This window comes from Apodemus sylvaticus, chromosome 1 (genome assembly GCF_947179515.1).
Source record: "Apodemus sylvaticus chromosome 1, mApoSyl1.1, whole genome shotgun sequence".
Classification (NCBI taxonomy): Eukaryota; Metazoa; Chordata; class Mammalia; order Rodentia; family Muridae; genus Apodemus; species Apodemus sylvaticus.
In genome coordinates this window covers 57,400,970-57,424,626 of record NC_067472.1, presented here as the reverse complement: position 1 = coordinate 57,424,626, position 23,657 = coordinate 57,400,970, and the positions used below count along the sequence as shown (strand labels likewise).

Sequence of the window (23,657 nt, the reverse complement as noted above, 5' to 3'; positions counted from 1 at the left end):
CCAGAGTGCTGGGATTACAGGCGTGCGCCACCACCGCCTGGCTCGTAAGACCCTTTCTTAAAGAACAAAACCAAAAACAGGTGTGTGCTAGAGCTACATGGTGATGCCCTCTTCCAGCCCCCTCCCCCAGTCAGACACGTACTGGTTCTAACAGGAACCTCTTAGAACTCCCCAAAGGAGGGTGAAAGGGTAGGGGTATTATGTTTTCATGGAAATAAAACAAACCCCATGTCTGCAGATCCCTCTTGCTTCTGGGCGAGGCCCTAAGTGGCTGGGTTGTGCTTGCACAGGCTGGGGGTGGCCGCCTGCCCTCTTCTCCCTGAGTCCCAGGTGGGCCCGGTCCTTTGCTCTGTTGTCACCGCTGGCAGATTGTTTGTGCCCCTGGCAGAAGGGACTCAAGTCTTTCCAGTTCTCCTGGTCTCTTCAAGCAACTCATCCGCTGATGCGTGTGGGGAGGGAGAGGCTCCTGAGCCTGTTACCTAGAGTTCCCCCAGGAGCGGAGGAGGCCGGAAGAGGGCTGGGCTGGAGCCTGCTGGACTGGCAGAGCTGAGGAAGTGAGTTCCTAACACTGGAAAAGTGGGACTGTAGGGAGGAGGTCAGGTATGTTGGGGGTGGATGCTGGGCGTTCACCAGGGCTCTGATACGGCTTTGGAACAGTGTGGCCTACTCTGCACCTCCCCAGCAGTTTTCTTCTGCCATCCTCCTGTCCCAGAGGTGTAGACTAAGTAGCAGAGCTGCAGTGCTGCCTCAGCAGACACAGCTGCTCCTGGAACTTTCGCCTCCCTTCCAGGTCTTACCCCTGACAGTAGATTTCTTGTGTCCACACTGCCCTTTGTCTCATCCGCACATGTCCAGGGAAACCTGTGCTCTACACAGAGCACACACATTCTGCTTGGCACCTGGGCTGTTTTATTAATCTTGGTAGGCCTGTCTCTAACAACTCCTTAGGGTAGGAGGGCTCAGTAAGATGCCAGGTGTGACAGAGGCGCCAGATGGGAGCAATGGTCAGCAGGAATGCCAGACCTTCCTTTCGCGTCCTCATTCTCTTCAGTGTCCACAGTGGAGTGACACAGAGTAACTTGAGAGGAATCTGCTTGAGGCCAGTGACCACAGGGGACGGGATGCCATGCCCAGAGACCATAGCCAAACTTTGGAGTGCGGCAGATCCGGCTCAGATTGTGCTCACTCAGGAGTGTGACCTAGAGCAAGATGGTTCATCTCTCTGAGCCTCAGTTCTTTGTCTAAAAATAGCCACAATAATAGCTACCTCTGCAGGTTGTTGTAGGGATTAGAGATGATGTCAGAGACAAACCCCAGCATCCCGCGGTGCCGCGCATAGTAGGAACTCAATAAATGGAAGTAGTGATTACCTGTGGTCACAGGACTGTTTGTGCTATGTATGAACTCTTGAGTTCACAGCATGTGGCACTCGGCTTCTCTTGGTGACGCAGGAACTCCTCTTGTTTTGGTCTTCACATGAATGTCGGGGTCTCACAATTGTTTATACCGTTGTGCTGACAGTTAGCGTCTTTCAGCAGCCTGGATCCTCAATGACAGTCACCTGCTGTCTGCTGTGGGCAGCTTCTGCCTGGATTTCTTCTCTGATGGCAATAGGGGTTGTGGGAGAGATGGGAAGGGGTCCTGTCGGCTCTCAGATCTCCCTCAAGTCTGCCATTGAAAGTGAAACTGGTGTGGGCTGACTGCAGACAGCACAGTGACCAGTGGCTGCCACTCACAGCTCTCATCACCTGGAAGATTCCTGTGGTTTTGAGACAGGGCCTCATTGCGTTTTAGAAGTTTGATTTGGGGAGGAATAAATGCAGCCATTTTATAGAAGCCTCTCCATCAAGTCCACTACAGTCCAAAAACACTATGGAAAATGTTGTGTACTGAGATAAAGAAGGAGGAGAGGGAAGGACAGTAAACACATTTCATCCAGCTCTGTAAATGAGGAGAAAACTGGCTAACAAAGCTAGGACCCAAAGAGAGCTAGGAGGATCTGATTTGTTGTGTTTTTATAATTACATTTATAGTTGGGTGGTGGTGATGCACACCTTTAATCCCAGCACTTGGGAGGCAGAGGCAGGCAGATTTCTGAGTTCTAGGCCAGCCTGGTCTACAGAGTGAGTTCCAGGACAGCCAGGGCTACACAGAGAAACCCTGTCTCCAAAAAACAAAACAAAACAAAACAAAAACAAAAACAAAAAAACCCATTTATTTATTTATTTATTTATTTATGTTGCATACACACACATGCACACATGCATGCATCACAGTGTGCACATGGAGGTCAGAGGACACCTTGCAAGGGCCAGTTCTCTCCCTCCATTGTATTTGTCAGGAGGATTGAACTCAGGCGCCTCTCCATGTTGAGTGTGTATCATGTCGTCTGTGGCCTGCATCTCCATACTTGATTCAGTTAATCTATTGGCTCTGCTTCTGTTATGGCCCCCTTATTCCCCCAGTCTGGGGTCACCAACAGGATCTGTAGGAGGGGGCAGATGGTACGGAACACATTGATGGATCAGAAGAGGCAGCACGGCCCTTCCTGCCCAAAAGCCTGGCAGGAGAGCAGGTGTCCAAACAGAATCCAGCACTGTAGGGCGGGGCTGACGCGTGGGGGAAGCCTGGTGGGTTTGGTCTCGAGAATGGGACAGCTTAGGTTAGATGTTTGCTGTCACCTGGGGAGTAGACCCAGAAATGGATCATGGAAGCGCCTTCCCACAGTCAACCAGGCCTCCACCACCCCAAACCCAAGCCAGGCACAGCCTCCCAGCTGACGCACACTTTCTAGTGTGTGCTTTTCTTTTTCTTTCTTTCTTTTTTTTTTTCTTCTTTTTTTTTTTTTTTTTTTTTTGGTTTTTTGGATTTGGTTTTTTTTTTCCGAGACAGGGTTTCTCTGTGTAGCCCTGGCTGTCCTGGAACTCACTCTGTAGACCAGGCTGGCCTCGAACCCAGAGATCTGCCTGCCTCTGCCTCCCAGAGTGCTGGGATTACAGGCGTGTGCCACCACTGCCCAGCTAGTGTGTGCTTTTCATTCTGCCACTTACCAGCATTTCCTTCCCGCTCTGCCATTTAAGGAATGGTCATTGGACCTAGAGGTAATGGCCACAGTGCTTGTGCCTAGTCGCATGGAACTGAGGAGCTGTGGAGATTCCTTTTGCCTTGCCTGAAATCAGGATTGAGGCCTTGAAGTGAATCCTGACAATGGCTCCCAGGCTTTCTCAGCCAGCAGCCCCGTGAGGGCAGCCTCCCTCCTTCCCCACGGTCAGGCCATGTCAGGACTGGGAAGGCTCTTAAGTTCTTCAGCGCCCATCTAACCCTGGTATTGGCCCAGGCTCTGTTGTAGGAACCAGCTTAAGAAAGGGCAAATACAATGGAAGGAGAGAACTGGCTTTTGCAATGTCCTCTGACCTCTATGTGTGCACTGTGATGCATGCATGTGTGCCGCGTGCATGTGCGCATGCAATGTGGCAAGAAGGGCCAAACTAAGTTGACAAGATGACTCAGTGGATAAAGGTTTTCGTCACCAAGCCTGACTACTCCTTTGATGCTCGGGACTTATAGCATAGTGGAAAGGAATCACTGGCTCCTGAAAGTTGTCCTCAGCCCTTTGCGCGTGCGCGCACGCACACACACACACACACACACACAGTAGATAAAATATAATAAAAATCAGGGAGTGGTGGCACACACCTTTAGTCCCAAGCACTCAGGAGGCAGAGACAGGCAGATCTCTGTGAGTCTGAGGTCAGCCTGGTCTATATAGAGTTGCAGGCCAACCACAGATACATAGACTGTGTCTCCAAACAAAACAAGCCAGGGTAGTAATGGATGGTTGTGACTCATGCCTTTAATCCCAGCACTCAGGAGGCATAAACAGGCAGATCTCTGTACGTTTGAGGCCAGCCTGGTCTACAGAATTGGTTCAGGGATTACCAGGCTATACAAAGAAACTGTCTTGAAAAACAAAGCAATAATAATAATTTTTTAAAAAAGAAACTTTCCTTCCTCCTAGTAACACAACTTTCCCCTGGCCTTCCTCTCCTCCATGGGCTTTCTGCCAGCTTCAGGTAGCCTTGTCTCCATTGTCATTTGTCAGGACATTTCTTCAGAGCGATCTTGAAATGAGGCCCCAGACTGCAGAACAGAAAGGGACTTTCCAACTTAGGATCCACACATTTTATAAATGAGGAAACAGACATTGCCTGAGTCTCACAGGCAGTGGGACAGGGCCGGGCCCAAGCCCTGGCTAGCAATTCGGCCCTGCTCTTTCGCTGCCACCCGCTGACTTTGGGACCAGTGGGGAGTAAAAGAGGCCTTGACAGCTGTGGCAGCGACGCTTCCCCATCATGCTCTGTTTGCTGGTTTGCTTTCTGAGAGCCGGGCACAGCCTTCCAGCTGGTCCATACTTCGCAGTCTTTTTTTTCCCATTCTGTGTTCTCCAGCGTCTCCATCCGGCTCTGCCAGCTTAGGACTGGAAGCAATGACCTCCTTTCATATCACAGGACTGGGTTTCAGGCCCTGCTCTCTTCCACTAGTCCTGCTACTCAGGCTTGCCTCCAATTCTGAGGCCTCCTGTCTCAGCCTCCAGGTATGGGGATTATGGGCGTGTGCCACTATGTCCAGATGAGACCACACTTTTAAAACTGCATTGACATTTTTAGTGGGGAGTTGTAAAACATCCCGTGATCAACTCACTAACATATTGAACTTGGCCTAAAGTGTGCCGTGGGGTTCTCTGCTAGCAGTGTGCAGGGGCTTCTGGGCACAAACCGGGTCCGGCTAGATGATGCTTATCTGACCCTGCTCCTAATTGTGAGACTCCCCTTCTCCCCTTTCCTTGGGGACAATGCCAGAATCTACCTGAGGTTGGCTGGAGAATCAGATGTGGTCATCTGTGGAAAGTGCTTCCAGGGTACCAGGAACCAACAAGTACTGTGTGTGGCCATCCCTAGGATCTGACTGGAAACCATGTGTGTGGCCCATCTCTGGGTGTGGTTCCTTTCCCTTTGGCCCAACCCTGGCAAGGTTCTGGAAGAAGGGTAAGTGCCCCAAGTGTTTATCAAAGGCTGAAGGCCTGAGACCCCAGAGGCCCTCGGCAGGATGCACTGGGGTCGGCAGATGCTGACCCCCAGCCCTCACTGCTCCCGCCATCTAGTTGGGGCACATTCTTTTGAGACTGGATTGTACATCACTGTAGAGCTTGCTGGGTAGACAAGACTGGCCTTCATCACGGGGTGTTTTAAAATTCCCAGCTCAGGACAGGGCAGGGTCTATGTAACCCTGGCTGATTTAGAACTCACTCTGTAGACCAGGCTAGCCTCAAACTCAGAGACCTATCTGCCCCTCTGTCTCCTGAGTGCAGGATTAAAGGGCTTTGTCTCCATGCCCTAGCTTAGGTGAGAGTCTTGTCTTGACATAAACCCAGGCAACTGAGAAAGGAAAAGGGTCGGCAAGAAGCAGCAACTGTTTTAATGAATTTCTCTGCCAGAGTAGAAAAAAGGTCCAAGAGGAAAACACAAACAACAAAACCCCAGAAGTACAGAAAATAACAGTTCTCTCACTTTACTAGCTGGTCGGGAGCTTATACAACAAGACGGATAACACAGAGCTTATGGCAGCCCTGGACTAGCAGAGAGCGCAGATGCCGAAGTGCACACAGTGCTTCAGGACATGGTGATTTCTACATTCAGAGTGCGGCGGCCCAGACGGGCTAAGGAAAAATGAAACAAGTCTTCGGATAGGTCCACACTTAGTTCAGAGATAGTCTAGGAAGATTCCTTTCTCTTGAGTGAGCCCAGAGCTGGGGTCATGCCCTGCACCTGTGTATGTACCACATCGATAAGGCAGGGGAGGTTGGACTGTTTGGCATTCAGGGGCTTCCCAGCCTGCTGTGTGTTCCAGGCAAATCTTGTGGCTTAGCCTCTTATTCTCTGCAGGTTGGCTATAACTCCTGGGATGCATGAGACATACACCCCTTTGACCCACAACCCTTTTTGGTTTCAGCAGGATACCCAGACACCCCTGTGGACAAAGACCCCCTCTCTCAGAGGAGCCACTCTGTGCAAAGGCATTTGGAAAACAGAAGAAGTCAACAGAGAAGTTTTACTGCCTCTCAAAGCTTCTGGTATGTGGATTATTATTCTGTCTCAAATTTTGCTGCTTCTCAAGAATTTTTGACTTAGCGAAGAAAAACTCCTAGACTCCCAGCCTGCTCTTGCCCTTGCCTGACTACTTCAGAAGTGGGCTTGGACTTGGAGTCGAATGCCATCCTGTCTGCTGGAGGAGCATCAGAAGGACCCACCCTCAGCCTTGGGCCACACCCAACAGTCAGGTGTCATCAGGCTTAGCAGGAAAACTGGGGCCCTGAGAAGGCTGTGGAGCCAGGGAGGGAAGAAAGAGGCGAGGCACTGTCCAGGGGAAGGACAGGAGGAACAATCCATCTCTGGGCGAAGCAGGAGGAAGGTCTTTAATGAGACTTCTCAGAGAACAGGGTGGGTCTGCACAACCACCCCAGACCAAGGCACAGAGGAGGTTTGAAATGTCCAGGATAAATAGACCCAATGGGGGTGGAGAAAAAGCCAGCTCCTCCCCCTTTTAGTCTTACTAAACAGTCTTACTGTGGGCACCAAAAATATATTAATATCTGTACATTTGTCATCTTTAAAAAAAAAAAAGGAAATAAAACCTCCTTGGCACCTTGTGGTCATTTTCTTATGAATGAGGTGATATGTGGGAAGGCCGAGAGCGCACAAGCACACGTGAAGAAGTGACACGCAGAGCGTGTGACACATACACAAACATGCATGTGGCTGTTCACATGCGGGCCTCTGATGACAGGGCAGAGAGCCCTGGAACCCTGAGAGTTAGCCCTGCAGGTGCAGGGCCGTTGCCAGCACCACCGCAGCAGCCGTCTGCCAGGATGCTCCTTGCTGTCTGATCTTCTGCTCTCCACGGGGATCCATTGCCCACCCCTCTCAGCACGTCTGCAAAGTCCTGCTGCAAGGAAACAGGGCCTGCCTCTATAAGCAGCCCTTTCTGCTCACTTGGCCTCGCTCCTGCCTGAACCCAGGCACCCATGGTCCCAAGCTCAGAGAGGGCTCTGCCTGTAAGACAGACTTCCCAAACGGAGCGGAAGTCAGTGCCCGGTTACGCAAGTGTGTGGAGAGAGGCAGGAGAGCTCTGGTCCTGGCTACTGGTGCTCTGGCAAGAGGATGCAGGAAGGCAAACGGCAGCAGGGAGTGCACCTGGTCCTTCCCGGCCTGTGCTGCTCAGAGATGGGGGCTGCCCTGCAGCAGGGATGTGACAGTGTTCTGCAGAGCCACAGCTACTTTCTTGGAGGTCTTGCGCAGCAGTGGGCTGTCGGGGTGGCGCTCCTTAAGATGCAGGACATGACCCTCCTGACTCTCAGACGTGCAGCCACACTCCTCACACACATAGAGCTTGGCCCGGCGCTCCTTGTATGCGTACTTCTGCTGCACACCATGAATCTTCTTGAGGTGAGACTCCAGAGAGCAGCGCTGGGTGAAGGCCTTGTCACACAGACTGCACTTGTAGGGCCGCACACCTATGGACAACAGGGGTCAGCATCAGGACCTGACAGAGACTGTGGAGTCTGTCTGAAGCATCCACACACAGAAAGGTCAGGACACTCGACTGGCAGAGTGACCAAGGCTAAACCGGCTAAATGCCAATTTCCTAAGGAACTCTGGAATTAAGAGTCTTTGTCTATGAATTCAGGACTCTGCCCTCAGCTCCAGGGTGTGCCTTCAGGTCCCAAGAGGGTCTGAGGCATCCCTCTGGCCACAGACTTTACTTACCAGTGTGGGTTCGGACATGTCTCTTGAGGTCAAAGGTGTCATTGAAACCCTTCCCACAGTAAGTGCAGAGGTGCCTCTTGACATCATTGTGACACTTCATGTGTCGATTCAGCATGCGCTGGTAGGTGAAGGACTTCTGGCAGATGTGACAGGTAAAAAGGTCTCCATTTGGACTGTCCCCCAAGGTCACCTGTGAGGGAAGACATTGTTTGTGGCATATTTCTAGACGTCGGGACTAAAGCCTGGTGTGTCAGCCCCTTGCGTCCCCCAACACTCTAGAGAGAAGCAGGCCCACCATGGCCTGTGACGTGTACCAAGAGGCGCTGCAAAGAACCTTGGATTATTGGTCCAACTTCCTACTGGGTTCCCAAAACACCCCTTTGAGGCTGTCATCCTGAACTTTTGAGCCTCCTGCCTTTACCTCCCAAGTGCTGGGGTTACATCATGCTTGGTCTATGTGGGGCTGAGGGTTGAACTCAGGACTTTGTGTATGCAAATCCACTAAGCTACATCTCCAGCCTTAGAAGTATTCTTTTTTTTTTTTTTGTAAAAAAAAAATATTGTATGTTGATGGGTGTTTTGCCGGCGTGTATCTGTCTGTGCACCACATGCTTGTCCAGTGCACCCAAGGCCAGAGGTATGTCTTATCCCCTGGAACTGGAGTTCCAGACAGTTGAGAGGGGCTAAGTGGGTGCTGGGACTTGAACCTGGATCCTCTGGAAGAGGACAGGAAGACTGATGAGCCAACTAACTCTTCAGCTCCATCATTTATTTTTTTTTTAATTAAGGAAAATTTCAAGTTCATGCAATTGTGGGGAGACTAAGGTCAGGACCCCTTGCCCGTTGCAGGTGATACCCCATCTCTACCACCCTCCCGCTGCTCATCTGGGCCAAGCGAAGCAATCCCTGGTGGCATTACCCAGTACTGTTTTGAGTGGCTGCTGCAGCATTCTAGGTGTGACCACAAAGGTGTTACCAGGCCTTTTCGTTAACTCTGTTTGCATCCAGTCATTGCCTGGTCCCTGTCAGGGGCCTGCCACCAGCCTGAGCTCCTTTGGGTGCCCTTCCCCCAAGCCTGCTTTTGGCATTCTAGGGAATTCCCTGACTCTTGCCAGGTAAGATCCTGTGGAACAGGACGTAGCTGTCTGTCTCTGCTGCCCAGGTCCTGGGTTCTGCTCTCCGTAGCTGTAGAGGTCTGAGGGGCAGGAAGGTCTGGCAGGGAGGATGTGTGCAGCTTGAAAGGCCAGGAGAGCCCTAGTGGCAGTGACCAATCACAGCCTCTGTGTTATCTAAGTCTCTTCCCCCCACCCCCATTATCCCCTCCTTCCAGCTATATCTAGTCTTTTGTCGGAGGGATAGCTCTAGAGGAACACTCCTCCTAGATCTCGGCTGGCAGGTGCTCCCAGGCCCTGGGGCTTATGGAAGTGTTGACCCAGCCAGGTCAGCTGACTGCTTCCTCTCCTCCACAACAGGCCTTCAGAACTGCCTCTTGTGGTGCTACTGAGCGTGGCTGAGGGTGGGGTAGGGGTTACTCTTGCCCTGTGCACTGCCTGGTCACTGCCATGGGCTTTAAGGAATGCTAATTGCCCCACTGACTCAGACCTCTTGCTCCACGCAGCCCATACGGACTCTGCAAGACGCAGCTGGGCCTGGCTCTGGCCTCTTCACCCCAGGACTTCACGTGAAGGGGCGGCTCTTGTTCAGTCCTCCTGTCTTTTGTGGCCAGAAATGACTTGCTGATCTAGACACTGAAAGGCTAAACACTGTCACTTCATATCTCCTTATTCCTTCCATGTGCCCCGCCTAAGCAAGTTAAAATCCAGGACTCAGCTCCGTTCCTCGGGTGTTGCACCTGTGGGTTAGGCATGGGTCACACATGCCCCAGGCCTCAAGACAGAATGACATGACAGTTCGTACCTTCATCTTGGTCCGGAGGAAGCCCTGGTCTCTGCTCTGGGGATCTGTCAGATGGCTCACATCTTCAGGCGGTAGCTGGGCCACCACGCAGGGCCCTGGAGTCACACCATAGCTGGAGTCTCGAAGACTCATGTCCAAAGCCAGGGGGCACGAAGGGGGCTCGGCCACTGATGCCTCTGGTTCCCGGTAGGGCTGCGGTGGGCAGAAGCCGAGGCTGACTGGAGGGAGAACAGCTAGGTGAAGGTGGGCGGAGAAAACATCTATCAGGGTTCCAGGAGGATTCCCAAGCAAGGAAAACCTGGCATCTGCTACCTCCCTTCCTCCAGTTGCTGGCATGTGGCAGAGCAGGGCGGGCCCCTAGGCCATCAGATGGTGCACCTCCCTTCTGCCCCATTAAGGTAATTACAGGTGACGCCAGCCAAGAGCCACTGCCCCCTGAGTAACTTGTCTTAGCGGAACTGGGAGGACCGAGTTGCTCTGCCAATTATGATGCAGCGAAGTGTCCGCCTGCCCCACTGGGCCAGCCGCTCTGGACTCCAGCATGTCTTTACTCTAGGGACAAAGGGCACCACTGGAGGCCCTGGCCAGGGACCGCTCCTTGAGACTCATTGTAGTCCTTGAAGGGTCCTTGGCATTCTGGACCCTTCTGGGCCTCTTCCATAGGCAGAACTTTTGGGTTGGGGTCCTAGCCTTTCCTTCCCTGACCTGGCTAATCACGCTACTGTACTGTAGCCCATCAGGACTCCTTGGCTCAGGCTGGGCACAACTCTGTCAGCAAACAGGCCAGGTGGGTGGAGAGGGAGGAGGTCAGGGAGCAGCAGGTGGATGCTCGTAACAGTCTCTGGGCGCCCTGCCCAGCACTTACACAACCCTCCCCCACTGTGGGACCGCTCACTGTGGCAGTCAGGCTGGGCACCCTCCGGCAGTGCCGTGGCATCACCGATACCTGGCAGCCCTTTGACAAGGCCGCTCCCCTCAACAAACACCTTGAACTAAACTGAACTAAACGGGCCAGGCCTGTAAGGCTGGGCCGGGACCGTGAGCTCCAGTCCTTACAGGACGAACAGAAAAACACAGGCAAATGAGTCTCAAGGCCAACAGAGCTGGACAAGTGTAATTTTCCAATTAGTCAGTACAACCTAAGCTCTGTACTTAAAAACATATAAATTAGGAAGTTTCCTACTTTCAGAGGGAAAAATCAAGAGGGGTTCAATACAGAAAGGATGAATGGATCCAACTGACTGGGATAGACTGGGATTTCAGAGACTCAAGCTAGGCCCTCTGAATACTCTACCAGGCCAGAGATGTCAGTGGGGGTGGGGGTGGGGGTAGGGTAAGGACCCAGGCCCAAGTTATTGCCCACCTTTTCTGGAGGACCGCCAGGACTGTGGGGGAAGATAAATATAAAGGTACTTGAGTTTCGGGAGAGGCCCAGTTCTCGCCCCCTCAAAACACAACAAAGGTCTGACAGAGGAAGAATGCGCCCGCCTGCCGCCCAGAACCCGTTCTTCTAGCGTTGGCGTCCGTCTGTCCGGGGGGTGGGGGGACCTTAATGAGACACCTCATTCCAGGGGTTGATTCACCGCTCCTGGCCCAGTCTGGCACCGGAGCGGGCATCCCACCTCTCTCTGAGCCATGCTGACTGGTGTTTGGCTCAAACTTTGAGCCCAGCCTTCAGAGAAGGGTCTGCCTATACCGGGACCTGGGTGGCACCAGCACTGGGACCAGTGGAGTGGGATCAGAGTAGTGGTGGCTCTCGTACCCACTCACCAGACAGACCCTGGATGAAAGTCCAAAACTAGATGACAATTTCCACTTTTCTTTTTTTCCTTTTTGTTTTGTTTGTTTGTTTTGTGAGGCAGGGTTTTTGTGTAATAACCCTGGGTGGCCTCCACTTGCACCTACTTTGTAGACCAAGCTGGCCTCGAACTCACAGAGATTCGCCTATTTCTGCCTCCCAGGCACTGGGATTAAAGGCATGCACCACCACTCCTGGCTGACAATTTCCACTTTTCAACCCAAGTAGAGAAATGGACCTCTCTATGGGTGAGGCTTTTGAAAGCCGGCCCAGCCACATGCCCTGGATATGGTATGAGCAGGGGGTGCAGTGACAGCCTGAGGTGAGTGTCACACGTGGCTCCTTGGCTCTGTGAAGGGAAGCTGAGTTAGGAGTCTAAGGGACCCTCTGTAGGGAAGCCGCCTTTGCCCATCTTTGGTCTTCCATGCAAACCTGGAAAGGCTACGGAGAACGGCAGCAGGCCTGAGCCGGCTGGCTAGGCCCTCCATGCTGCATCTACCTAGAGCAAAGGGCCGGTTCATCTGCCAGGGTGGGGATGTTTGCCTCAACTTACCTACCAAACCTGTCTCCCTGCCACCCCCACAAGTGTGTCTCTACCAGGGCCGCACGCACAGGGAGTATTCACACATGTGCTATCCGCCTATCCTGAGTATCACTGAATGGCAGGAGGCAAAACTGGTTGGGTGTTCCTGGCGTTCCTGTCTCCTAATTAGATGTTTCCGGCAAGGCAGTGACCACTGTGGCTACTCATCGCCTCCGCCCACAGCCACGGAGTGTGGCAAGGACAACCCAGCTAGCCCTCTCCCTCCTCCCTTCTCCCTCCTCTCCCCTCCCCTCAGGGGCTGGTAAGTCCTCTCCTGTTGCCTTTACAGATCTGGCCTGGAGCAGCAGACCAGATTTGAAAAGGCAGCCTATCCAGTGGCCATCCCTTACCCTCCACAGGGCTTTCTTTCAGTCACTGGCCCAAATATCAGGCAGACTGCCAAGTCTTAGCCCACAAAAGACCTCAAGACAGGGGTGTCCACGAGGCCTGAACCCCCAGCTTTCTGGGGAGAACAAGTTAAATGTTCATGTGCGGACGCATGAACTTTAGGGTCCCCACCGATCATGCAGGTGCTGGGGTGTGCATGTAGACTAACTGTGTTCTAAATGTAGGTGTTCTGTGGGCTGCCTTGTGCACCGGTCTGGAGGGGCTGGGTCCCCTCTGTTCAGCTCCCTCACACCTGCGGGGGCAGCTAGCAATTACATGCCGACATCTACAGATGCTACAGCACCAGGCCAGGCCCTCAGCCTTCTATTTAATGCCATCGTTCTCCAGGCAGGATCTGCCCCCTTTCCCCAAGGCCTTCATTTCATTACAGTGTCTCTGCTGAAGTGAGACTGAACTCCTGGTTCTCACAATGACAAGGGGACAAGAGCTGCTCTTCCTATGCCACCCCTTTACCCTCTCAACCAGCACGGGCCAGGCTCCACCTGCCCATCACATGTTGCCCGCAGAAACTGAACAATAATACAAACACGGGCATGGCTGAGCTGTGCTCCCTCTTCCCCACAAGCCTGGAGCACTGTCCTCACCATCTTTTCTGGGACAGTTTGATAGTTTCTGCCTTCCTACAGCCATGCTTGGGCAAGTATCTTGGCAGCTTGGGAGACAGTGTCTCTTAAGACAGGTGAGATCCTAGCTGACCCCTTCACTGTCCATTGCCCTGAGCAGCTGTTAGAACACTCCCCAAAGCAGCTCTGCCTTCCCACAATGCTACATGAAGTAGCGGCCACAGCTGACTTTCCAGCCTGATTACTCAGCCTGGCAAGAAGAGCAGTCAGAGACAGGCAGGTCTCTGAGTTCAAGGACAGCCTGGTCTATAAAATAGTACCAGGACAGCCAGGGCTGCACAGAGAAACCCTGCTTGAAGGTAGATGTTTGAGTTCCAGGGCTGCCTGGTCTACAGAGTGAGTTCCAGGACCACACAGTAAGAACCTGTCTCAGACAATGTAAAGAGTGGTCAAGTGCCTACACTACCTAGCAGCAGTGCTGAGCTGGGCCACGTTATCAGGAGGAACCCTGGCTCCTGCACTTCAGCCTGGCTAGCCTGGGCTTTAGCTGGTTTGTCTGTTTGTCTGTTTGAGATGGGGTCTCAGATAGCCAAGACTGGCCCTAAGGCTGTTAGGTACCTGAGGCTGTCTTTGAACTCCAGATCCTCCCGCTTCTATCCAAGTATGGCGATTACCCGTGTGTGCACCACACCTAGCTTCCGAGCTTTGGACTTGTGTTGTGCTGCCAGAACAGACCAACAAGCCGGATTATTAGTCAGAGGGGAGGCTTGGAAGTGGAGGAACTTGGAGCTTAGAAGAGGCATCTGGAATTCTCCTGGAGTTCCAGCTTTCAGGCTCAGTCTGTCCCTAGGTCCCTTCCTGACTGTGACTTCAGTCAGCAAGGACCAGCCTTAAAGGCAAGACAAGTCCCTGAACACCCACCCCCCATGAGGGCCTGCTTCATCCTAAAAAAATAAATAAAATCCACCATCCTTCCTGTCACCAGAGTAAACACGCAACCAAACAGAGTCCTGTACCAGAAGAGGTGGTGGGTGGTGGAGAGGAACCAAGTGAACCCCTAAACCGTGCTGTGGAGAATGGAGTGATGTCGTCCTTGCTTGCCTGCCTTTCTGGTGCAGGCTACCGACTCTCAGCAAATCTGAAGGAATGACCATGACTTCCCTGGGAGAAGGCTCTAGAAGCTAAGCTCGTAGGAAGGATAGTTTAAGTGATTGTGAAGCAGACCTTCCAGGTCAGGCCCAGCAACCCAGCATCCTCAGTATATGGTAAACCTTTCCCTCCAGGTGGTCTCCATGATGCTTTGAGGGTCTCAGGGAGCCCAGGAGGGAAGGTCAGAAGTCACACACTCCCATCTTCCCAGCTCTCCCACTGGGAATTGCTTAGCTGGTCAGTGCACCAAGAGTCTGTGAGGTAGGGCGGGCGGCAGAAGCAGCCGAGCCAGCTCCTGGGGCCATGGCTCTGCAGGTGGAGTGGCTCAGTCAGGAGACAAAGCCTGCCCCCTGCACCCTGTCCGTCCATCTGAGGCATCAGAGCACAGAACGGCTCCATTCCCCTTTTTATTCCCAAAACTGTGGGGGAAACTGTAGCTCCAGGGACCACCTGACACTCGAAGGAAAAAAAAATTTTTGTAGAGACAGGGTTTCTCTGTATAGCCCTGGCTGTCCTGGAACTCACTCTGTAGACCAGGCTGGCCTCGAACTCAGAAATCCACCTGCCTCTGCCTCCCAGAGTGCTGGGATTACAGGCATGCACCACTACCACCCAGCTGGAAGGAAAATTAAGTCCTGCAACTTCTACCCACAGGAAGTTCTCTTGTCTCAGCAATGAGGGGGGATTCTTACAAGAGCTTATTTCCCACACTGGGCAGTCCTGAGTAGGGAAGCACCTGCCTGCATGTCCCCTCATTAGGACAGCAGTGGTAGGTGGCCTATCTACCTAATGGGACAGGCCATGGGGCCAGATCTCTGCTCTTTGTGTCCCTCAGATCTGTACTGGGGGAAATTTCTGGAACCCAAGCAAGTCTTAATGATTTGAACTAGCAGAATACCTTTGTCCTTTGTAAAAGTTAACGTATGGTCTGTTACTGGGATTGGAAATAAAACTAAAAATAACAGCACTCTGAGCCTGGCTCAAGACAGGCTCACCTTTAACACAGTCCAAGTTCAGTTTATCAGATCCTAAGGAGCAAGTCAAACACAGGGTGGGGAGGAGGCTGAAGCAAGGAGTGAACTGGCTGTGTCCCTCACTGGCCCTTCTGGAGGTGGCCAGACATACAGCCAGGCAGAAATCACAAAATCCCAAGCCTACACCTCAGGTAGTGGGTTCCCTTCCCTCCTTGCCTCCTGTCCCTCCCCACAGGAGAATCTAGGGCCTTCTGGCCCATCCCCTCGGTTAAGAAGCCTTCAGAGTAGTCTTACAGCCTCTTAAGTAAAGTTAAGTTGTAAAACATCCTACCAGCCGCTGGATCCTGGAAGGTCTGGCACAAAACACCATTATGCCCAAGACTAACAGCTTTCCGAGAGGGAAATCGAGGCAGGAGCCCACACAGGGCCCCTCACTCGCCACCCTCATTTCCCCACTTTCTTAAAGCCTGGGTGGAGCCAGTGAACTGGCAGCTCAAGGGTCAAAGTCGGTTGGTTAATTACCACCTCCCCCCCACCCCGCCAGGAGGCTCCTGCCCCACCCCCAAGACAGGGAGGGGGACTTTTGTATTGGGACAGAAGGGGCAGAAGTTTTCTAGGGTCTCAGAGAAAGATGCTGCTGGAGGAAGAGAACTCCAGTTACTCAATTCTAAGTTGGCGTGCAGGTTGTCAAGGCGTCCTCCCTAAATAAACTAGGTACACCGGCTTCCTGGAGTATGTACCTTACGGCTCTAGAACCATCTTTTGCTTAGTGTCCTCCGCGGGGCTGAACCGAGGTGGGACTGTCTCAAGGGCAAGCAAGGTGCATTGGGTTTATTTCCCAGCAGCTCCTGGACCGTCAGGCAGGAGACCAGGGAAATTCGGTGGTCTTAAATCTCGACCCTCTTATCTCAACTCCACCAATGTTCTGGGACAACTAAAGCTCCAAGTTTTCTTTTACAATGTAGCCCAAGTTTCAGCGAAAACTCCAGCTCCTCTCTACTCCATTCCCCGGCCCTCCCCTCCAAAGTGGCATCGCTCCAGTGCTCCTCTCCTGCCTCATGAAAGCCCGGGTTTTCTAGATTTACGACGCGAGAGAGCCGGAGGTCGCCTGAGCGGTGACACACCCCACTGCGTCCCCAGTAGCGCGGCGCGGGCAGGAGACCCCGGGCCTGAGAGCGGCAGAGCCTCGGCTTGGAGTCCCCTTCCCCCACCCGCGCTCCTTCTGCGCTGGGGGTCGACCGGCGGCGAGAACCTGCGTCCGCACGCTCGACTGCCCGGCGCCGACCGCTGGTCCGTGCGCCCCGCCCTCCCGGCGCCCGGAGCCCGCGGCGCCTCACCTGGCACGTAGATCTCGCCGCGCTCCTCGTCAGGGAGCTCGCTCCAGTTCCTCTTGCACGTGGAGACGCATGGCTTCTTCACCAGGAACGCGCGGGGCATCTTCAGTTCCTCCTGGCCCGGCGCGGTTCGCTCCGGTAAGTCGAGTTCGGGTTGTCGTCCCACCTTTTCTTCCACGGGACCGGGGTTGAGGCGCGGGAATAGGGACAGTTCAAGGAATGAGTCGCCGAGGCGAGTCCACGTTCTGAGGACAGAGCGTATCAGGGACCACGCGTGGCGTTTCCAACTACGCCGAAGGTCGCCGGTGTCCGCAGAGCGGGTGCAGCCAGGTGCACCCGGATGGGAGAAGCGCTAAGCGAGCGTCCTTTAGCTCGACTGGCGTCCCCGCGGCTGCTCGCGAAGTCTTCCAAGTGCGAGCTGGACGGACCGGCTCACGCTTTATTGGCTCGCGGCGGTGTGTGTTGGTGGCTCGGGCGGGGGTGGGGTAGGGGTGTTGATCTGATCTAATTAGCTTGGAGTGGCCGAGAGAGCGATGGCGCATGCGTTGGGAAATAACGGTGACAACCCACCTATTTGTTACCTGTCGAACCGGTTTCCATTCCGCTGCGGGTGAGGTGGCCTCGCGGCCCGGGCGGGGTGGCACGACGGGGGCAGGGTTGGGGGGCGTGCTCCAGTCCCCACACCCAGAAGCACCCCGCCCGCCCCGGACCTCCCCTACCCGGCGTGCTCACGTTTGCAAACTAGAGTTTCGGAGGGAGCAGGCACGGAAGGGAGGGGAGGGCAACGTTATTTGCACCGGCACCCGCACGCTCTGTGGGCGATGACATAAAACTGGCCCAACAGGCCCGGACCCAGCCTGGCGTGCCCGGGGCGCCGGGAGAGGCACAAAGCCGCCGAACTGGAACCGGCGGTCCAGACCCGAACCCGAATCCGAACCCGAACCCAGCGGCCAGGGATCCCCAAGGCCAGAGTGAGCAATTCTTGGTTCAGCGGAGAGGTATTTGCTGGCCACTGGGCTCCTGCAGGCAGGCACGCAAGGCGAGAGGAGCGCGCGGACCGGGAGGCTCAGATGAGCCTGTGAATCCAAAGCTCGAGCCTGCCTTGCGGTTGCCAGGGCGTTTATACTGCCCCGAGTCCAACCCAATGGAGGCCAGCACCTTGGCATAATGGGCGGGTGTATTCGCCCAAACTCTCCTGGTCATTAACAGCCGGATTTCAGATTCTGAATATCTGGAAGAGGCTCTAGGATGAGGACCCCAGCTGAGTGAGATCTGAAGCAGTCCTCTTTTGCCTGTTGCAACCAGTGTCTTCCCTGGGTGGGAGTTCAGCAAGCAGCCGCCCCCCCCCCATCCACCCTGCTGTATTCTTCAGCAGGCCTAGTTGGAGCAATGCCCCACCCCCATTGAACTGCCAGAGAGTGTTCCGTGGCCTTCGCATGAGCCGCTTCACTAAGACACTTTGGCCGTGCTGGGTTTCTTTTACTGGGTGACCTATTAAAGGCAGGGATAGGCTTTAATGCAGTTAAAGGCTGCTAACGTTTTAGACTCCAGACTTCAGTACACCCGTCTCACATAGCATTAAGTGTTTGCTGGAACAGACTGAGGAAATTAGTCAGATAAATGAACTCGCACAGTTCAAAAGTCAGGAGTCACAGGTGGATACGGTTGGTGCTTGTGATCCCAGCACGTGGGAAGCTAAGGTAGGAAAACCTCAGAGAGTTAGAGGCCAGTCTAGGTTTCATCCTGAAACAAAGGATTAAGAGAAAGGCCTGTCGATATGGCTCAGAAAGGCTAAATGGAAAGACATGAGTTCAACTCCCAGGACCCACAGAGTGGAGGGAGAAATCAATCCCACAAGCTGCTCTCTGACCCATGGCACACCATGCAACTGGTACGTGTTGGCACTCACATGTGAACAGCAGTAGCTCAAAGGAGAAGCCAGTCATTAATATGGTCTCTGAGACATTCCCTTGAAGAGGATATTTCAAAAGTGGGAGTACTTATAGAGACCCCATACATTTTCCCAGGATTTTTTTTTTTTTCCAAGACAGCGTTTCTCTGTGTAGCCCTGGCTGTCCTGGAATTCACTCTGTAGACCAGGCTGGCCTCAAACTCAGAAATCACCTGCCTCTGCCTCCCAAGTGCTGGGATTAAAGGCGTGTGCCACCACTGCCTGGCTTTCCAGGAATTTTGTGAATTTCCCTGGGTGGATGAAGAGAAAGTACAATTTGAGATGGCCCTGCAGAGACGCCGGGCCTCCTCCTCTCTGAGCAGTAGACTGAGTTTAACCAAGGGCCTTAAGTCTGTTCCTGGAGAATCCTATCACCCACCTCACAGGCTTCCTGGGAAGGTGACAGGACACTTCTACCAAGCCATTAAGGTTTGCCACTTCCCCCTGCTGTCCCCAGAGAGCTGTCTCTCATAGCCCACACTTCCGTATCCTCCTTTCACTCTGATCTTGGACCTTGCTCTGCAACTGACATTAGTTGAGCACCTACTGTATGCTTATCTTTAGCAATAAATCCAGGGCATGAGCACTGATTGTCTGGGAGGAAGCTGGACTTGGCTTCTTTCTTTCTTTTTTGAGACAGGCTTTCCTCTGAATAGCCCTGGCTGTCCTGAAATTAGCTCTGTAGACCAGGCTGGCCCTGAACTCAAAGTTCCATCTGCCTCTGCCTCTGCCTCTGGAGTGTTGGGATAAAAGGTGTGTGTTTTTTATTTATTTTATACATGTGAGTGTTTTGCCTGCATACATGTCTGTGTATCCCATGCAATCCTGGTTCCTGAGGAGGCCAGACATGGGCATCAAAGGCAGTGGGATTGGAGTCATAGATGGGGTGAGCAGTCCTGTGAGTGCTGGGAATTTACCTCAGGTCCTCTGGACGTGCTAGCCACAAGTGCTCTTACTGGAGAGCCATCGCTACAGCTGTTACACCTAAGGTTTTTTAAGACAGTGTCGCTCTGTCAGAGGTGGGGTGGCACAGGCCTTTAATCCCAGCACTTGGGAGGCAGAGGCAGGTGTAACTCTGAGTTTGAGGCCAGCCTGGTCCATGTAGTGAGTGAGACCCTGTCTCAAAGGAAAAAAGAAAAGCAAGAAAAAAAGCAAGAAACGAAAAAGATAGGGTCTGACTGGACCTAGAGCTCAGTTTTAGCTACACTGAGCAATGAACTCCGGAGATCTCCCTGCCTGCATCCTGCCGCAGCTGCACAGGCACACGTGTCTGCATCCCGCCGCAGCTGCACAGGCTCACAGGCACACGTGGGAGCCCGGGTCTGAACTCCGGGCCTCATAGTTACTCAGCAAACATTTTCCCATCGAGCCACATGCTAGCCCATAGAATTGATCAAACAAAGCACCTTTGTGGGTTAGATTTGACCCACAGGTGGCGTGTGTGTGTGTGTGTGTGTGTGTGTGTGTGCGCGTGCGCGTGTGTGCGCGCGCGCGCGCGCGCGCGCGCTTTGCATCAGTGGCACCCTGGAGATAGCCAGAGGTGTGAGCACTGTGGAGACACTTCTGCTCTGTCACCATTTGCTAAGCACCATTCGAGCCTGTCTCTTCACTCATCCCCCAGGTATTTGTTGAGTGTCCACTAGGGACTAGCTCTGGGGCATTTAAAACACACACCAAAACCACAGGAACCTGCTCCATGGAAGGATTGACTGGGGTGCCAGGTGGTGGCAGCTGGGCTTGCTGAGGTCTGGATGAGCGGTGGAGCCAGCTGGACAAAGCAGCAGAGAGCCTGCGTGGAGGGAAAGCTGGGCCACGGCTCGTGATAAAGAACCTATCTAGAGTGCGCACAAAGCCCCCAGCAGCCATGCTGAGCGGGAGGGACACTGAAGGCTGGGGGCCACGGCGGCATGACCTGTGACCTGCAGAGTGGAGGGGGCAGGGAGCTGGCCGTACAGAGACCAGGCTTGTGTTGGAACTGCGGTGATGGTCCAAGTAAGAGATGGCGGGTTGAGTCACAGAAAAAACCAAGCCATGAGTCAGGTGTCTTGAGTGACATCACCCGCTGCTGTGGGGGACAAGAGGCTGAAGGGAAGAGGAGCACAGCAGGCAAAGACCAGCACGCCCCCTGCACACTCTCCGACCTCCTGCTCAGTGCTCATCCCAAGGAGCCCAGGGAGCTAGGATGGGCATTGGAAAGTGTTTAGAATTAGCCTTCCTGTTCTCATGGAAGTCCTTAGGAGGCACGAGGATGGGACAGCAACAGGGAAGGGGCTGGGAACCTGGAGTTTTAAAGCACAAGGGATCCTGGAAGATACTTGCTAAGACCCAGGAAAGAATCCAGCTGCTGTTCATGCCTTCGAATCTTGGCCAAGTCACCTACCTTCTCAGGGCCCCGGTTTCCCAGCTGTAACTCCGGGCTCCTAGCTCCAGCTGTGACTTGGGGAATTAAGAGATTCTGCCTGGGAGCACAGCGGCCCTACAGTAGACACAGCCCCTCAGAGCAGGCCCATGGGCCCCTTTGCCAGCCACTTGAGCAATCCCCCTGCACTCCCTCAGCTGAGACAGGTGTCATATAGTCCAGGTTGGCGTCTGACTCCTTATGCGGCTGAGGATGATGTTGAGGTTTGGTTTCTCCCGGTTACTAGTCTGTGCCACCATACCCTGCCCAGCAGCCACCTTTCCAGTCGGCTTGCTAACAGACCCGCGGAGGCTGTAAAGCCCCGAATCACCTGTGAAGTGCTATAGATGACACTGACTCCTCCATTTAGGGAGTTTCTACCTGGGGCTGCTCAGTTCACTGCCAAGGGGCCACCCCAGCCATCTGGCAAACCGCCGGGGAACATAGGCAGAGGAGATGGCTTCAGCTGTGGCCTGTGGAGCGGAGCTGGTTGTTCTAGGCAGGTTCCAAAGAGTGGGGTGAGACCCCACCACAGGAGCCATGGGTCCCAGTTCACAGTCTCCAAGAAGAACAGCCTCCAAGTGCCACAGACCCGCAGCTCTAAGCCACTGCCTCTCTTTTTTCCAACCCCTCATCCCAGTTGCCACACAGGTCAAGCTCCTGCCATACTTCACCTGGCCCACAACCAGCCAGAGATGTTGTGAAAACCCTTGCCCCCCCCCACCCCCTTGTCTCCCTTCAAGCACATCCCCAGGCCGAGGTCCTGGGCCAGGGCCTGCCTCCCGCAGCTTCCTTCCCTGCGCTCACGGCCGGCTCCACCCAGGCTCTCCAGGGCTCGGCCTCTTCTGTAGCTGGGAACCTGCTACCTCCCGTTCAGTCTTCTAACAAATGTCCCTTCTTCCTAGAGCTGATGTCCTAGCTAAATTCTTGTCCTCATTGTCACCTCTACCACCGGAGTTTGTTATCTTTGTATTATCTTTCAGTGTGACATTTTGTTTTATGTTTGCTGTTGTCTTCCCATCAGTACTAGGTTTTCTAGGAACTTGTTTGGCTTGGGGTTATTTTTCCCATTGATCGATTGATTGACTTTACATCCCGATCACAGCTCCCATTCCTGGTCAACTCATTTGTTTTTATCTTTTATCTTGCATACGTCAAGTGAGTGTGCTTGTGTGTGGACACCAGGAATTAAAGTCGTGTGTTCTTCGGGTGTCTCCACACATATTTCCTTTCCTGCTTTTCTCCCTCTCTCCCGCCCTCTCCCTTCCCTCCCTCCCACTTTCCTTCCTTTTCTCTTTCTCTGTCTCTCTCTTGACTGGGCCTATTACTGAACCTGGCGTTTATTGACTAGCCTAGCCTGACTGGGCTCCCAGAATCCTCTTGTTTCTGCTTCCCACACACGAGGCTCACAGGTGCTCACTGCCACACTCAGCTTTATGTGGGTGCTGGGATGTTCAAGCCGGGGTCCTCAGACTTACCCAGTTTCCTGCATACCTGGGATTACAGGCTAAAAATAACACCGTTTTGTTTGTTTCTTTTGTTGATTTGTCTTGCTGCCTCACTATGTAGTGCTGGCCTGCCTACAACTCATTATCTAGACCAGGCTAGCCTGAAACTCACAGTGATCCACTTCTGTATCCTGAGTGCTTCATTTAAAGCACAGCTGGCCCAACTAATACCATTTTTTAAATTCTATTTCTGAGGCAGGGTTTCTCTGTGTAGCCCTGGCTGTCCTGGAACTCCTCACTCTGTAGACCAGGCTGGCCTAGAACTCAGAAATCTGGCTGCCTCTGCCTCCCAAGTGCTGGGATCAAAGGTGTGAGCCACCACCGCCCGGCTTACCATTTTTAATAGTACTAAAACATTCATTCTCACAAAATAGTTCAGGGGGTTTTAGTCTTCAGGGTGTTATAATCATCACCCCTAAGTCCAAAATATTTTTGTCTTATTATTGCTAGGATAAAACACCATGACAAAAAAGCAAGTCGTGGAGGAATGGATTTATTTGGTCTACACTTCCACATCGCTGAAAGAAGTCAGAGCAGGAACCGAGAGGCAGAGGCGATGGATGGGGCGGTGCTGCCCACCGGCTTGCTCCTCGTTGGTTGCTTGCTCAGCCTGCTGCCTTCTAGAGCCCAGGAGGGGCACCACCCACAGCAGCTGGGCCCGCCACCATCAGTTACTAATTAAGAAAAGGCCTTACAGCCAGATCTTATATAGGCATGTTCTCTACTGAGGTTCCTAACTCCAGCTCATGTCAAGTTGACATAAAACTAGCCAACAGAGTTTTCATCAGCGGCAGCAAGCCTCCCCCTCTTCCCCCAGCCTCTCCCTGCGGCCCTGGACCTTTTCCGAGGCATCCCCATATCCACAACACCCAGTGCTATGCAGATGAGGTTGTTGTAAAGTCAAGGCCCAGGGCCCATCAAGGATTAACTTTTCCTTTTGTCAGCCTAATGTCTAGGGTTTCCCAAGAATTCAGCTGCATGGAGAGGGGTGGAAATGCAGAAGGGGAGGGACAAGGTGAGAGCCATGCATGTCTCCTTACACCAAACAGGTCACTCTCTCAGGATGGCCTGACGAGGAGCTGAGGCCGCTTCTTTCCTGCCCGGTCTGTTGCCAGGACAAAGCATACACTACTCTCATAAGAGGCTGCTTGGGCAGGCAGATGAGAACAGGCCCATCCAGGGACTTGGCCCTCAGGAGTGTCCAAGGTAGCAGAGAGAGCGCGGAGCAGAAGCCTAGTCCTACTTACACGA

The 23,657-nt window shown here is 53.4% G+C and overlaps 2 protein-coding genes across 5 annotated transcripts in view; one reads left to right on the top strand and one right to left on the bottom strand.

Moving 5' to 3' along the window:
* LOC127692290 (cylicin-2) overlaps window positions 1–6,671 on the top strand; it is a 36,125-nt gene extending 29,454 nt beyond the window's left edge. For 2 of the 4 annotated variants that reach the window (XM_052192511.1, XM_052192525.1), the window contains one exon: window positions 6,013–6,671. The gene's annotated coding sequence lies outside the window, so the exon portion shown is untranslated. Of the gene's footprint in view, window positions 1–6,009 lie in introns of all 4 variants that reach the window. The other 2 variants (XM_052192504.1, XM_052192518.1) reach the window with 1 other exon arrangement.
* Window positions 6,672–6,799: 128 nt separating this feature from the next.
* Window positions 6,800–16,717, bottom strand: Ovol1 (ovo like transcriptional repressor 1). Its single transcript, XM_052192537.1, has 4 exons — window positions 16,553–16,717; window positions 9,741–9,958; window positions 7,824–8,013; window positions 6,800–7,570 (listed from the first exon to the last, which is right to left on the bottom strand). Exons 1-4 carry the CDS (start codon window positions 16,650–16,652, stop codon window positions 7,275–7,277), a joined length of 804 nt encoding a protein of 267 aa, XP_052048497.1. The 5' UTR covers window positions 16,653–16,717; the 3' UTR covers window positions 6,800–7,274.
* Between the last annotated feature and the right edge of the window lie 6,940 nt (window positions 16,718–23,657).

What these genes read in the sequence shown, in the direction of transcription:
- Ovol1 (XM_052192537.1), bottom strand. Translation starts at nt 16,652, where the DNA reads ATGCCCCGCGCGTTCCTGGTGAAGAAGCCATGCGTCTCCACGTGCAAG. An exon ending in CGGCGAGATCTACGTGCCAG is followed by an intron (nt 9,959 to 16,552) that starts GTGAGGCGCCGC and finishes TTCTCCCTCCAG; the next exon opens with TCAGCCTCGGCTTCTGCCCA. An exon ending in TCCTCCGGACCAAGATGAAG is followed by an intron (nt 8,014 to 9,740) that starts GTACGAACTGTC and finishes CTTCCCTCACAG; the next exon opens with GTGACCTTGGGGGACAGTCC.